This window comes from Sciurus vulgaris, assembly GCF_902686455.1.
Source record: "Sciurus vulgaris genome assembly, chromosome: 17".
Lineage (NCBI taxonomy): Eukaryota > Metazoa > Chordata > Mammalia > Rodentia > Sciuridae > Sciurus > Sciurus vulgaris.
In genome coordinates, this window is record NC_136478.1 from 23,647,680 (window position 1) to 23,664,858 (window position 17,179).

Consider the following 17,179-nt stretch of genomic DNA (forward strand, 5'->3'; position numbering starts at 1 on the left):
CAAAAAGGTACAATATCTACTGATCATCTCTTCATCTACTTACTTTGTCCTAAATGTTTGTCAGTCAAGGGCCTTCATTAATTCTGGCTCCTTTTTCATTTTGCGTGCATTTGAAAGGACAACAAAAAGTCATAGCCCCGTGATTGTAAATGAATAGAACTTAGACCAAAGTAAAATTTCTATATCAGGGGCAATAACAGATGGACTACACTGAAACAATAAAATGTTTGGATTTTCCTCCTTTATTTTATCTAAAAATATTGAAAACATGAAAAAATACAAAATACTTAAATAATAGAAGTACAAATAATGGACATAGTTCGTGTAAAAATGCAGAGAACCAGGCATGGTGGTGTATGCCTATAATCCCGGGGGAGGGGGGGGGCTGAGGCAAAAGGATCGACAAGTTCAAAGCCAGCCTCAGCAACTTAGAAAGACCTAAGCAACTTATCAATACCCTATCTCATAATAAACAATATAAAAGACCAGGGATGTAACTTAGTTGTTAAGTGCACCTGGGTTCAATCCCTGGTTACCCTCCCCCCCAAAAAAAGGAAAAAAAATGCAGAGAAAATAATGAAAAGGAAGAAAGGAGTTAAGACTATGGGAAAAGGTGTGCAAATAAAACTGAAGTATTATTCAGAGATCAACAGTCTCTTTCTTTAAACAGATCTTTCCATTTTTCATGGAATTAATTACTGATAACAACATTGTCTTAATCCACTTGGGCTACTATAACAAAATATTCAGACTTGCTGGCTAACACAACATAAATTTATTTCTCACAGACTGGAGGTCCAAGGTCAAGGTGTCAGCTCAGTAAGTTTAATCCTGAGGCCTCTTTTCTTGACTTGAAGGCAGCAATCATCTTGCTGGGCGCACACATGATCACTTCTTTGTGTGCCCACAGAAAGAGAAAAAAAGGAGAGTGCCTACTCTTTAGTGTCTCTCCTTATAGGGAAAATAATCCTATAGGACCAGGTCTTATACCCTTATGAGCTCATTTAACCTTCATCACTTCCTCAGTGACCCCATCTCCAAATATAGCCACACTGAAGTTAGAGCTCCAGTATAGGATCTGAGGGAGACAGTCTTTGAGGAGTTCATAGCAAATACGGTCTTAATTACTTACATAAAAAAATGTATACAGATACTACTGTTGCATGAAAAAATGTTCTTTAATTTCTACTTCAATATGGTTAAGTTCTGAATATCAATAATCAAAGAAAAAGCTTCTCCAAGAATAAGAGATAATCATTCAGTACGTATTACCCACCCTGAATAAAGGACTAAGGCATCCAATTTCAGCCAGGAAAAGAGAATTCTAGTATGCTCTTCTTTTATATGGTGGTATTTCCAATATTTTAGAACAAGTTTCTTCCTCTCTGAGTCGCCTCTACTTGCATTTATGCATCTTCAGTTTATTGCTCTCAATAATGCCAATATAGTTATGCCCAAAGAAAGGCTTATGCACTATCAATATGTCTCTTAAATTTCCATATACCACCCTAGGCTATATATGCTTTCCAGTAGCCAGAAATTGAACTCCATCTCTGATTTATTTTGAGACATATATATAATCTCCTATATTGTTTAAGTATCATAACAAGAAATGAACATGAACTGCACAAAACATGGCTTATCATTACTTAGTCATTTATTTGCTTAGAAAATATTTGCTGAATACTCATTATACATCTTAAATTGGTTTATTTGTTACTTGGAATTTTCCTAGTTTATTTCTGCATCTCCATTATCTATTATATTTCTCTTATTATATGATTCCTGTGAAATAGTGTCTTGATGAAAGTATAAACGTTTTTATAATATACAAGTAATGTACCCAGAGAAATCAGAGACAACTTGTGAGGAATATTATGCACAAAAAAGTTAACTTTAAGTATAGACAAAAAATATACATAAATGTTCATAATTTGAATTATGGACAAGGAGAGGGAGAGGAATATTCAGGTAGAAGCAAAAACAAATATCGAAGCCCTGAGAAGCAAAGATGTTTGACGCACCAAAGGCCACGGTGACTGAAACAAATAGTCAAAAGAGGGTGGCAGGACATGCAGCTGGAATTAGGCAGGGACTGGACTCTGCACTGGATGTTGAGAGAATCCTAAATCTCTAATCTGAAATACAGAAATTCTAGTGGTCCTCTTTCTCAGATGTGCAAGTGCACATGTGTGTGTATATGTAGGAAACGTTAGTCCTGCAAGAGGTATGCTTCAGTCCTATAATACATATATTAAAATTCTAAATATGCACTCTATGTTTATATGTCTCTCTGTATTTTTATAGTTATATGTATATATTTATCTCTATCTAGACAGAGAAAGATGAAGTTGCATTCCATTTCTATTGATCAGATATTCACAGAATGATATGTTTATTGTATTTTGTTTTTATTTTGTAACAAAAATTTTAATAAGATTTGATAGATGGATAGGTAGATGGATGAATGGATGGATAGGTAGACAAATACTCCCTGCTGTTTCATTACTTATTTTTAAACATTTCTTAGTTCTAATGTATCAGTTGGGGATTCAGTTTCTTGAAACTAACTCATTTCGAATAAAAGTGGGTTAAACAATGAGCCAAACGTTTCAAGAATCTATGCTGTGGATTCTATTCTGGTCCTATGCCAGGTGTTGTATTAAGGTAAAGTTAGCATAAGGTTAGTCTTCCCCAAAGGCTTTTATCTTGATGAGATAATACACACATCTTGTGAAATATTATTTATTTGTTTTCATAATTTCAAAAGATCACTGCCTTAACATTTCATAACTTCTAGAAAGTTCTAACAAAGTGTTTGGAAAGGAAAAATTATAAAAACTAAGATTAAACTGAATATTTTTTTATTAATAGTCTGTTCTCAGTATTTGAAGGAAAGCTTATGCATAACATGACTATACTATACAAGCTTACTCATATGTGTACTTGAAAATAGTTATTGCCTCCCTGATTCCTTCTTTACTACATTTTTTTTTCTTTTTTGCTTTACACTTTGTTTTACTCAGCCAAAGAGAAAGGAACTCTACCATTAATTTAGTAATATTATCATATGACATATGCTGGGTGCAATATGCCTATTTAAAATCTCCATCAAGTGTTTGATGACATCTAACTTCCTTCAGCAGTTATAAACAATAAGTGTATAGAGAATGAAGCATGATTCTAAAAATCAAATCATTCCTTCTTCTCAGTGTGATGCTTATAAATAAAGCACTCCAAGTGTATAAGAGAACAGAAAAACCCTTAACTGGAAGAAATCATGGGGAATATCAATATTTGAACATTCATCTCGAGAGTATCAGCGAACCAGGTGGTATGGTTAAGATATGTAGTATGTCCATTTGGATATTGGTCCATCTTACAGAATGCTTATTAAAAGCTGAAGTCTAAGATTCCATCTCACCCCAATTAGAATGGCGATTATCAAGAACACAAGCAACAATAGGTGTTGACGAGGATGTGGGGAAAAAGGTACACTCATACATTGCTGATGGGGTTGCAAATTAGTGCAGCCACTCTGGAAAGCAATATGGAGATTCCTCAGAAAGCTTGGAATGGAACCACCATTTGACCCAGCTATGCCACTCCTTGGCCTATACCCAAAGGACTTAAAATCAGCATACTATAGAGATACAGCACGTCAATGTTCATAGCTGCTCAATTCACCATAGCTAAATTGTGGAACCAACCTAGATGCCCTTCAGTTGATGAATGGATAAAGAAACTGTGGTATATATATATATGTGTATATATATGTATGTGTATATATATGTATGTGTATATATATATATATATACACATACACACACAATGGAATATTACTCTGCCATGATAAAATTATGGCATTTGCAGGCAAATGGATGAAATTGGAGGATATCATGCTAAGTGAGATAAGCCAAGCTCAAAAAACTAAAGGACAAATGATCTCGCTGATAAGTGGATGATGACATATAATGGGGGGTAGGAAGGGTTAGCGTTAGGGTTAGCATTAGGTTTACGGTTAGGGATAAGGAGGGTGGTAAGAATGGAGGAAGGAAGGACTGTATAGAGGGAAAAGAGGGGTGGAAGGGGTGAGGGGGAAAGGGGAAAAAATAACAGAATGAATCAAGCAACATTGCCCTATGTAAATTATGATTTTTAATAAAAAATAAATAAATAAATTATAAAAAAGAAGCATTAAAAAAAAAAGCTGAAGTCCAAAACTGGTATTATGCATTCATTCTTTCTTTAGTTTCTCTCATATATGCACAAATTTTATTTTATCTATTTCTTAATATGGGCATATAAAGCTATAAATTTCCTTCCAAACACAGCTTTAGCTGCATCTCATATATTTTGGTTTGTTGCATCATCATTCATATTTCTCCTGTCATATTTTCTAATACTGTTTTTGCATTCTTCTTTGACCCACAGGTTAGTAAAGACTGCAATTAAGACCATGAGTATGAATTTCATATATTTGAGAGTGTTCCAGTTTCATTCATATTATTGGCTTTTAATTTCACTTAATGGAAAACATACTTGGAATGGTTGGAGAACAAACTTTGTGTCATTTCTATCATTTTACATTAATTTGCATTTGATATAGTCTATACTAAAGAATATCTCAAGTGCACGTAAGAGAATATGCATTCTTTTTTTGACAGAAATGTTCTATAGGTATGTGTATAGTGTAGGTGGTTTTGCTATTGTTCAAGTGTTCTATCCTCTTGTTGATTTATAACTCATTGTTTTAAACATTCTCGAAGGAGAAATTTTGAAATATTTAATTGTGACCTTTGAATTTCTATTTCTGATATGCTCAACAATATATTAGATACATATTATTTTATATATTTCTTTGTAAATATTAAGATAAAAAGAAAAAATTTTCATTTATACTGTATTTTAAACTATATAATTTTCTTTATTGATGCTTTCAGTTTATAATGTGTATTTGAATTACCATTTGGAATATTTTGCCTTCAGTCTGAAGAAAACATTCTTTAATGAATACTGATATAAATTGTTAGTTTTCTGTTGTCTGGGAATGCCTCTATCACACACACACACGTTGGAGGATAACTTTGCAAGATATAAATCTTGGATGATAATTTTTGGTTTTTTTTTGTTCAGCATTTTGAACATGCTATTTCACTTCTTTCTGGCCTCCACTGATTCTATAAAAATTTAGCTCTTAATCATATTTGGTTACCTTTGGAAGTGACTGACTTTACCCTTGCTTTCAAGAATTTTTTCGTCGTCTTTGGCTCTCAGTATTTTTACTATGAAGTGTCTATTGCTTTGAATACACATTTCTTCGTTTGCTACTTTCCTCTAAAAACATTTCCAGGAACTTTAAATGTGTTTTCCTTTATGATATTGGTCATTTGCGTTGAGAAGCATCTCTGTGATCTCCTCATACTATCATACTGAAATGGAATTCTCTGATAAGATATATTGTGTAAGTAAAAGAGAAAGTCTTAGAAGATTACTGAAATTAAGAGTAGGGAAAAATATTACATTTTGTATACCAGAAGCAGTGCATTGAGAATATACTTTTAAATGTACTTAATTTTAGGAAGGTTTACTATAGCAACAGAATATATATAGCATCCAATAATAAATCTATAAAAAATATGAAAAATCTCTTTTAACTAATATAAAATGTTTATTGATATATATTAGGAAAATAGATAAACCTTGATCATATCTTGATATAGAAGACTAATAGTCATAAAGTTGTAAATCCTTTCAAAATTTGTTTGTATTTGAATACATTTTTTCCCAGAGGTTTATAGGTATTTTCATGGAACTCGATAATCTGATTCTATATTTACAAGAGAACAGCAAATAGAGAAGAATAGCTCATATGCTCTTATAAATTTTTTTAGTTTGTTTTCATTAGTTATACATGACATTAGAATGCATTGATGGATTTTGATAAATCATACATAATGGAGTGTATTTCTCATTTTTCTGATTGTACATATTGTAGGATCACATCAGTCATGCAGTCATATATGTACAATGAGGTAATAATGTCTGCTTCACTCTATTATGTTCCCTACCCCCACACCCCTTCTCCTCCCTTCACTCCAAAACTTTTAAAGAAGACATGGTTGGGGAAAATGCCTTGACAAATATCAAGATTTTTGTAAAGTTCTCACTCATAAAAAGGATGTTATTGATGCATAGTTAGAAAAGCAGACTACTGGAACTGAATAGAGATTCCATGAAAGGATGAAGATGCAGAAAAATTGATTTGTGAGATACAGCATTAAGGATCAGTGGATAAAGGATAAGTTATTCCATAATTAACCTTAGGAAAATAAATTAGAAGTATGGTAAAAATAAATTCCATATAACGACTTAAATCAGAAGGGTAGCATTATGAAACCAATTTTATATAAGTAGCAATCTTTAAAATAAGTTGTAAAAACACTAGTGATGAAAGAGATTGATAAAATTTACTCTATTAAAATTAAAATTTTAATGAAATGAAAAATCAGTATAAGCATAACCCACAATACAGTAGACAAAAAGGCAATGTTGCTTACAGTTGGCAGGTGAAACTTAACAAAATAACTACTTGACTTCCTTTATCCATGCAATAATTTCCTGTGTGAAAAGGAAAGCAATGTATGCAAATTCCAGCATTAATAAAAAAATATGAGTATATGTTTAGTGTTAGACCCACCAACGCTTTTCTAAGTGATAAAGGAGATGGTTTTTTCTTGCAACAAGCAAAATTCCTACAGCAGATTCTAAATTACCATCATAGAATACTTTAAAGAGAGAATATGCAAAGATAATTCTCATATAAATAATGTCAGCCACGAAAGACAAAAGCCTCATTGTAATTTTATTAATTGCATCTTGAGGAACAATTCCCAGCTTCTGTTTTGAACTATGATGTATGAAATCACCCACAAATGTTCCCTGCACTAATTAACTGTACTCAAACTTGTCACATACTTTCTGAAAATATAACACAACTATATATTCTGTATGTTTTGAGATAATGTTCCCTGCTTTTAGCTTACTGGTATTTCCTTCTAGGTCATGGAAATAAAGATCACTGGATCATTTGGTATATCACTGCTTAACTCCATTAGAAACCTCTTTTTGCTCAGCAAATTACTATATAATGAGGCACAACCAGAGGAAATTTATAAAAAATTGTTAACTCAGAGTGCTTTTTCTGTTTGACTCCTTACTAGTAAGGCATCATAGGCCTGTTTTTATCATAAAGCAAAATGACATCTAATTATACATCTATTCTGAGGAACAACTCATTTTTTGGGAAATTATAATATAGTACTATATGGTAAGATTAACATATTTACTTAAATTCATTTAATGGAATATGTATCTACCTATTTGGGTATTTTGGAAACCAGCAGGACAATGATGTCCAGAAATTGGACACCAGTGGTTTGGAATGCTTTAATGCACAATGATGAGTTTGATCAATCTCAAGCCTGAAAATTTGTCAATATTTGAAAAAAAAAATCAACTGAAATAAGAATTACACAAATAATCCTATATACAGTAGCCATAAGTTTATTTGCTTTTGACCATGAAAATAGTACAAGATAATTAGTGGGTATATGTATTTCATTAATCAGAATTTGAAAATAGATTAACAATATGTATGATCTGATCACTCATGAGAGGGTAATAAATAATCAAAAATTTGAGGTGACTGAATTTTAAAATCATATGGTTAACATGGAATCAATCACTTCTTGGTAACCAGTCTCATTTCAAACTGTAGTTATCTTTTAGTATTGCTCAGTATCTCCACATAACTAATTGACACATGCAGCAATTGACACATAGAATACCTGCTCTTAAGACTTCTCACTTGTTCTTACTTGTGGTACAACTACAAACAAAGTTAGTCTAAACAATTTTTATGTATGTGGCACATCTCCTCCAGTTAGCAGTAAATGAGCCTTTTGCTATTTCTTAGTATAAATACTGAAAAGTGAGATAGTCTCTTCTTTTAGGTACCTAAGGAAGTCAACCAAGTACTTCAATTTGCATGCCACATTTTAATCCAGTTAGCAATCTTTCAAATATGGTGCAGTTCTATCCAGTCAAATTTGTTGAGTGTATTGTGAGGCTAAATGAGAGAAAACTAAGCTTATATATATATATATATATATATATATATATATATATATATATATATGTAAACTTGGGAAAATGTATGTCTTCCAAAAGGAACCTTAAACTTGAAGATTATTTTTATAAATTAAATATTTTACAATTATTTGGTGCTGGTAAAGTTTCATTCGGTCATTATTGGGCTCCATGCATTCAACCTATTATTGTTTGGTTATTTAGGTTTATGCCAAATGAAAATGTGGGAAGTACAAAGGTAAAGAGAGCTTGAGAGGTCCACTGGAGTTGGGATTGTCTTAAGGTTTGCAGGGAATTTATGGACTAGAAAAACAAGTGCTATTTGGACAGCCATTTTGAAACAATGCAAATTATTATAATTTTCCCTCTTTCCAGATAATTCCCTCAGCATTTTGGCAAAGCATAATGGATTCAACCGCCAGAAACAAGAAGTCTATCTTTTACCAATCATAATCAGTGACAGTGGGAATCCTCCACTGAGCAGTACCAGCACCCTAACTATCCGGGTCTGTGGCTGCAGCAATGATGGCGTTGTCCAGTCTTGTAATGTTGAAGCTTATGTCCTTCCAATTGGACTCAGTATGGGCGCCTTAATTGCCATATTAGCATGCATCATTTTGCTGCTAGGTACGTATTTCCTTTATAGCCTCATGGTCAACATTTTTCTGGTTCACGAATGACTGAAAATAAGGACAGAAAACTGTGTCCTGGCCAGTATCAGCATTCTTTGGCAAAAGAAGTATTTCCTCTTCCACACTGTGAAGTCACTAAGAGGAAGCCAGGATAATGTGACGATAGTACACATCTAGTCGAAGAGGACTTTCAGTGCCTTTTTCAATTCCATCATCAGTGAATGATGGGCAATGCAAGATAACAGCATATGGTGGTGAAAGTGGGGATGGGCCTTTTGTGTTTACAAGTATCTATTATATAAGATCTCCAGATCTTCTGACGCACACCACTTACTGTAAACAGGGTATTCTCTTAGATGCCCACAATACTATTGTATATAACCTAGGTGTAAATTGGGTTACTGAGTTCATCAGATCCCAAAGTTTAATGAGATAAAAAGAAACTAACCTAGACAAAAAAAAATGTTGTCTTCAAAAAGACTGACAAAACATAAAAAGTTATATCTAATGCTGCCCTTAAAGAGTAAAACACCTTAAAGATGGTGTCATTTCCTATCTTCCTCACTCAGTACTCTGGATTAAGGCCTAACTTACCTCTCTGGCATGTTAGTCTAGTAGCTCAAGTTTGATAGGGGTACCTGGCTGTGTGTCCCTATCCATTACCTCATCATCCTACACCTTTCCAGGTTTAGGAGTTTCAGCTTTCAACAAGATAAAAAATTGCACATGCATATTTGACATTCACTCTGAAAATTTTTTTTTTTAATTGGAGAGGATCTTAAAGAATTGTTAAAGCAGAAAATAAACAAAATGGGAGGTAGCTAGTCTTTTTTTTTTTTTTAACAGTAGAGAGACATGGTACCAAAGGATATTAAAAAATTTACCCAACTTAGCCCTGCTGCATTTTTATTTTGTATCATTAGAGCTGGAAAACCATATCCTTCACCTTGACTAGCTAGGAGCCTATTTATTTAACCCAGCATCATCAGCCTTTAATAAATAGGAATAATCTGGAATAACAGTTACTCAAAATTCAGTGCCCGTTCTTCAGAAAGGTGTTCAGCTTAGTTTCCCAATAAAGGTGATTAAAGCCATATGCTCATAAATGCCCTGTCTCTTAACATATATGGTGTACTGATTGTAAAATTATATGCTTCTTTGGTTAATTGTTATTTGACATTTTTCCTACAGTCATTGTGGTGCTGTTCGTAACTCTGAGGCGACATAAAAACGAGCCGTTAATTATCAAAGATGATGAAGACGTTCGAGAAAACATCATCCGCTATGACGACGAAGGAGGAGGGGAGGAGGACACAGAGGCTTTTGACATTGCAACTTTACAAAACCCAGATGGAATTAATGGATTTTTACCCCGTAAGGATATTAAACCAGATTTGCAGTTCATGCCAAGGCAAGGGCTTGCTCCAGTTCCAAATGGTGTTGATGTCGATGAATTTATAAATGTAAGGCTGCATGAGGCAGATAATGACCCTACGGCCCCACCATATGACTCCATTCAGATTTATGGCTATGAAGGCCGAGGGTCTGTGGCTGGCTCCCTCAGCTCCTTGGAGTCTACCACATCAGACTCAGACCAGAATTTTGACTACCTCAGTGACTGGGGTCCCCGCTTTAAGAGACTGGGAGAACTCTACTCTGTTGGTGAAAGTGACAAAGAAACTTGACAGTGGATTATAAAAAAAAAAAAAAAAAAAAAAAAAAATTCAGTGAAACTGAGCATTCTGTAATATTCTAGGGTCACTCCCCTTAGATACAAACCAATGTGGCTATTGTTTTAGAGGCAAGTTTAGCACCGATCATCTATAAACTCAACCACATTTTAATGTTGAACCAAAAAAAAATAATAAAAATAAAAAAGTATATGTTAGGAGGTTATAAATTTGTGGAGTGTGAATTAAGTATGTGGAGTGTCTAGAAGTCTTTGGATATTTGATATTTACCTGACCACCACAAAGATTGGGATCCTAGCTAATCCTTAGAGAAATGGTTTAAAAAGAGGAAAAAATCAAAATTAAAAGGTGCTTTCTTAGAAAAACGGACCTGCAAGGAATCTGCTGCTGATATGTGTCTTCTTCAAGGATTTTTATGAATGCAAATGGTTTTTTCCCCTTCACCAATAAGGATCCCGCCACAAATGATAAAGCAATACTTGGTCTGCTGTACATTATGACTTTTTGGAGTTTCGGGAGGCCTCCTAGATTATACGGTACGGTGACCACACATTGTACATAATTGTTGGCCCCACTCACCAGAGACTGAATAGCATCTTTAAATATTGTGTCGAGCCTTAAAATATTCACATGTTCGTAATCCATTCCAGGGTGGGGATTGCCAACTCAGTGGTGGGAGGAGAGAAATCCCATTCAAACAGCTTGTTTCTAGAAGCAGGATTCCTCCTTCCCTCCACCTCATCTTCTTCCACAAGGACACAAAGATAAACTGTATCCCATAGTGGACTAATTAAGAGACAGATGGTTTTATTGCTAGCGCGTGAATTTATTTGTTTAATCCTCAAAATAAATATTTTATTGATGTCCATTAATGCTTTTATTTATTAAGGTTGGTAATCTATAGATTAAGGGACTATATGGGAAAAGAAACCTAAATTATATCCATTAATAAGACTTTAGATTGTTTTATATAAATATATATACAATGAATGTTTAATACATGTACATTTTGATGAGAAGTATGGCAGGCAATATTATCAAAAGGAGAGCTAATAGTCTCTTTAGAGTAGAAAGTGTTATTGTGACTGGTGATGGCAGGAACAGCATTTTCCCAGAGAAACTTACAGACTGTTTTCTATTTTGTTCATAATCCTAGTATTTGGTGTTTTTACTACAAGCACAAACATCTGAAAGTATATTGATTCCTGTGAATATTTAAACTCTAGACTTTTAGATACCTACCTAATGCCCTGCCCAATAAACATGCTTCAAGTTGCCCCCCCCCACTATTTTAGAACAGAAACCAATTTGTACATAATTTTACTGCTTCTGTTTTTAGCACTTCTGTCCCTGATCACAGTGATCCACAGAATGTCTTAGGCTACAGAAAAAAAGAGCAGCACTAGAAGATGTGAGCATTTTTAATTTGTAATGCAAACCTGCCATTTAGGAGTAGAAAATGTATGATAAAACTCAAGTATTACATGCAGATCATTTTAATTTTCTACTTTGCTTTAATGCAATATTGTTTATTTACTCCATGTATTGTATTCAGAGAAACTCCTGTATTGTTTCCTACTTTGTGAAATATATTTTTATAAATACCTTTGTTGTCATCATTTTTTTCCAGCCCAATGAAGACCTAATATTAACAAAATTATCAACTCTAACATCCTAAAGGGTTCCACCAAATCATTCCAAGGATTACTTTTATTTATAAGAGACTTCATTATAAAGAACTAGGGAAGAGAAATGACTTGCTAACTGCTGTATATCAGCAGAAACATGAAAGGAAAATGAAATACCTAAAAGCTAGTCCAAATGTGCATTTGGGTGCTTCTGGAGTTAGGAGTGAAAGGTAAAAGAAAGGGAGGCAGTACTGAGCAGGAAAAGATTTCAGACAAGATGGGGGGTCTAAAACTTATAAAAATGAAGGTGTCAGAGGACCGGATTTGACAAGAGAGCCTTAGATATAGATTTGGCAAAATCTCTGTCAGCACATTAAGAGAATTCTGGAATGAAAGACAGTCAACTAGAGCAAGATATCACAAACATAGTGAAACTCTGGTCACCTGCCATCTCACTCATGGACTTGGGGCTACATGGGGAAAGCATGGATTTGGCTTGAAAACTGAAGGCACCCACTTCTAGTAGCTTACCTCCATTGTGACAGAAGCAAAATGCTTGAGTATTATAATAAGAATTTAGTATCCAGCGGTTTAATTGACTCCATATTGAGGCCCCTGTGTCTGTGAATAATTCATCTTATAACTTATCCTGGGTGCTATTGAACAATTTTTCCTAAGGTCAAAATGATGATTCAAAGTGACTTTTATAATCACCAGCTTAGCACAGTGTCTAAAACAAGTATTTGATGAATATAAGTTATTACCTGCAGTTGTAGTAATAATCAATAACAATATTCTAACTATCATACATTCCAAACCAAGGTGAAATTATTTATTTGTATTTATCTCTTGTATATCAGACTCATTTCTAATTCATTTATGGCGAAGTGCCATAGATTCAACAAACATATTGAACACAAAAATAACACTACTTTTCTTTGGGAAAATTAAATCTACGTACTGTACGTTAGGAATCAATAGGTTATCTTCACATGGTGGTTTTGTAGGAAGGAGATAATGTCTGGTATAACAGTTGTCACAAACCTGCTTCAAAACTTAACTTTATTTAGGAAGAGAGAATGATAACATGGATACCTTACTAAATTTTTGCCACCACCATCTTAGTATTTTGTGCATAAATGCCAATTCTAAGTTTTGTAATATGGGATGAAATGAGTAATGCTGTGTTCATAATTGGACTGTACTATAGGAACTATGCTTTCAGAATTTCTGAATTTACATGAAGATCCAAGGCACATGCACACACACACAATTTGACTGAAGTCTCTACTTTAGCAATAGGCTTAGCAGGACTTCTTCAACCAAAAGAATCAATAGAGTTTTTCAACTTTTTTTTTTTTCAGGATTTAAGCACTCCATGCTCAACTTACTAAGTAACACACTTTCGAATTTTATTGAAGTGATTCTTTTTATATTTGTGCATAGTCTTCTGTTCCATCAACATTGATATATACATAACATGTACATATGTGGTTATTTTACAAATACCAGTCCACAGATATTTTAATGTGTCTGTGGATCTTTATGTGTCACAAACTTTAGTCTTTTCCCATCCTTTGAAACATATCTTTGCCTGAGGGTTTAATGACTAATGGAAAAGAACTGTTATTAGGAGTCAAGTGAGACAAAATTGTCTCCCTCTGTCTGCCTCACAATTCAAGGTTCCTCTGTGGAGAGAGATGCATCCCTGGATGACTGGACACCTCATGGGATGAACTTGGCCTCCAAGAGATAAAAATATCTCTTAAAGGTCCATATGTATATCTTACAGAGTATTAGGAATCCATTCCTTATAATATTTTTTATGAGCACAATTATTACAGTAGTTTAAAATAGTTTATAATAAGAGGGTGATTAAAACAGGCTATAAATTAAATTCATGTGTGACCCTTGCCTCAGAGAATTGTGATTTCTAGGCTATGAACTTTACAGTGAAAATGTTTTGGAAGAAAAATGTATAGGTAAGTGTATGTGTACATAAAAGAAAAAAAACTTAGATTCACTGGCATCACTAGTGAAGCAAGAATGCTTAGAAATCGACAAATGTGTCTTTGGGAGAGTTCACTTAATCATATGCTTAAAGTAAGACAAGACTCTGCAGGAGACTTAGAAATCTCCTAGGAGCAGCCGGATTCCACACTGAGACTCAACAGAGTGCTGGGCAATGCTGTATTTTGGAGAAGGAAAAGCGGGTGCTGAGAGCTAAGTAGCCAATTACTCTTTATAGCCACATAAGGACTGGAGGCAAGTAGTCCCTTCCAACGAGTTGTGTTATGCGATCACTGGCTTTGCAGGGAATCTCACGAATGTATAACCTTCTGATTGCCTTTTTGATTGAAAGTTCCATCTGAGATCAAGGCAGTGCAACCAGTAATAAGATTTCAAAAAATCCCATCACTGGCACTGTCGGAAAGGTTGAGCATGACTGAAATCCCATCATTGTCAGTCAAAAAGATAAGGTAACAGCGGGCATCACTATAAAAGCTGTATAAATGCACAATTTAAACATGAATATCAACATTGGAAAGAATATGCATGCATGCTCATCTGTTTATATATACTCACACACAAATATATATACACACATACAATTAAGTTAGTGGTGATAATTTATATTCATTGCATTTCTCATTCGCATACGCTACCAAAACCTGGAGTGGGGCTCTTTGTTTTGCTCAAGCTAAGTTTGAATTTGAAAGCAATTTGACAGAGGATAAAGGGTTTTAAATGTAAGTTTTTTATTTGTAAACAAAATAATTGCTCATAATGCCTGGGATTAGAATTAATGCATTATATCATGAACCTGGATTTAGATATTTTGTAACATTGTATTTTTGTGGAGAAAATAATTGTAGAATATATTTTATAGGAAATACTTTCCAGTATGTTTTAAAAATTTCTTTTCAATTGCAATAGCTCTGTTGCTCTAAATTATTTCTTTGAAATGTTACTTAGTTGCAGTGTTGATTATGTTTGACATTGTAGTTATTGCTCTTTGTAAAATTGTAGGAGATGATGTCATTATCATTAAAGTAGATATTTATTTTTATCTTTTTATTCTATAGTCAATATACTACTGTGAATTAAACAATATATATTATCTACATTTACGATATTCAAGCCCTTGTAATATGGACACAGTACTGGTATTATAGGGAGCATGCAATTAACTCCTGCCCTTGCTCCCCTGATGAACAAACTAAGGAATAAGAATTTTGTCTACTACAGTTTTTCAGCTTCTACCAGTGTACAGGGATTAGGCTACATATTGTGAACAAATAAAATGCAATGGTATTTCCAAACTTATTTTTCTTACTTATGAAAGAAGCTAATCAATCACATCTAAACTAATTGTTGAAATATACCTTTCCTATAATTAAATAGTAGTCAAATTTGGGGTTAAACTTAGGTTGATCTGACATTAAAGTCCCTTTACTCTCAACTAAACAATCCTATCTGTGATTATAATGTGAGGCTTAAAATGATAAGAAATAGAAAACACATTGTATTTTGTGCTATGGAAGTAGTGAATAGTAATTAAGTGACTCCAAATGGCAAGACTTAATGAAGGCATTATGGAGATGTTTTTCAAAGATTGGAAAGGAACAGGAACAAAAGAAGCCTCAGCTTTTCCAAAAACTGAGGGTAATTTTAAGAAGTGCCACATGTAAGGACTAAAGACACATGTTTGGACAGTTGGAAAGATTGAGATATTGATGTTTCAGGAATGCTTTCAAAATGCTTAAATCATGGTTTCTTTTGTGGGTGAGATATGATGCTCAGAGACTTCTTAAGGAATGTTTTAGAATTGCACATCTATTAAGTGAGAGGTAGGAGTTGGAATACGGCCCTCTGGGTCATTTTCAGGATTGTGAAGTTATGTTTTGATATGACACCAACTCTCCTTTATTCGTGGAAATTTCCTCTAGATCACAGCAGGAGGCATTTGCTGGAGGTATTGGTGCCTGTGGGCACTCTTCTTCCAACTTGTGTTACCTGTCACCATCTGGTTCACACCTTGAATGCAAGTATTATCTCTGACAGATACCTCTACTAATAGATAATAGATATCTCTATTATTATTCACAGATTACAGAAGAGGGTTGCTAGGAGGAATAACACAGGATGCTGCCTGAAGACAAAGACTGTGGAAAACAGTGACATCCATGAACTCAGAGACCAGAACTACAAAAGAAATGAGAGGTCACAAAAGGCAAATTTTAATCCTTCAGATTTCTTCTGTATGTGCCAGGGTATGGAGGGCCATTCTGACTTCGTATAAACATGAGGAAGATTTTAACAACCATCGTCTAAGATTAAACATGCGATTTACAAATCGTTGATTGAGATGACTTCTCCTTTCTAATGAATGCTTGCCTTGGGCTTCAACTTTATTTGATGGTTTTCTAGGTTTTCCTTAATTCAACCTCTAGATTTGGAGAGCTATTACCTATTTGTCAAGTTTGTTCAATATGTAAGTGGATGGTGTAGGCTCAATGTTGGATCTATAAGTAACAGTGTTGCAAATAAACTTTTTAAAAATCCCCTACTAAAACATGTATTTTCTACAAAGTGTGTTCAAGATACTATGGTTATGAAAGACAAAAGATATACTCAACATTCTTCTCTTGCCTCTCAATAGCATGGGTTATAATTGGAAGATTATAGAGTTAAGTAAAGGATAAACCATTAGACTTGGCTATACTATGAAAGTGGTGAGCAAACAGTGATCTGAAATCACAGAGAAAACATATCAAAGGCTACTAAGGAAAAATACCCTGCTAGATGCAATGCTGGAAAGAATCTTGGAGAGGGCAGATTGTCAGACTGGGAGAACCAGAGAGTAAGGCCAGGCTAGGTTCCAGGTATCTGAAAAATGTACAGAAATATCAAAATGGGAAATTTCCCAATGAACTTGCTTGTCATTATCTAAAATGCTACATACAACAAACTTCCAGAAACTTATTTATTTAACAAAAATGTACTGAGGATATTCTGCTAATCTACATGTTAAGAATAAAGCAGTGAATAAGATATGTCCCTATGAAGCTTTGGT

At 34.0% G+C, this 17,179-nt stretch overlaps 1 protein-coding gene across 7 annotated transcripts in view; it reads left to right on the forward strand.

Annotated features, from left to right (window-relative positions):
- The window catches only part of CDH8 (cadherin 8), a 350,895-nt gene extending 334,211 nt beyond the window's left edge, over positions 1–16,684 (forward strand). For 5 of the 7 annotated variants that reach the window (XM_079118021.1, XM_079118016.1, XM_079118017.1 and 2 more), the window contains 2 exons: positions 8,527–8,778; positions 9,975–12,078. In XM_079118021.1, coding sequence (XP_078974147.1) covers positions 8,527–8,778; positions 9,975–10,468 — 746 coding nt within the window. In that variant the 3' untranslated portion in view covers positions 10,469–12,078. Of the gene's footprint in view, positions 1–8,526; positions 8,779–9,974; positions 12,079–16,212 lie in introns of those variants that run through there. The other 2 variants (XM_079118019.1, XM_079118022.1) reach the window with 2 other exon arrangements.
- Positions 16,685–17,179: the final 495 nt, after the last annotated feature.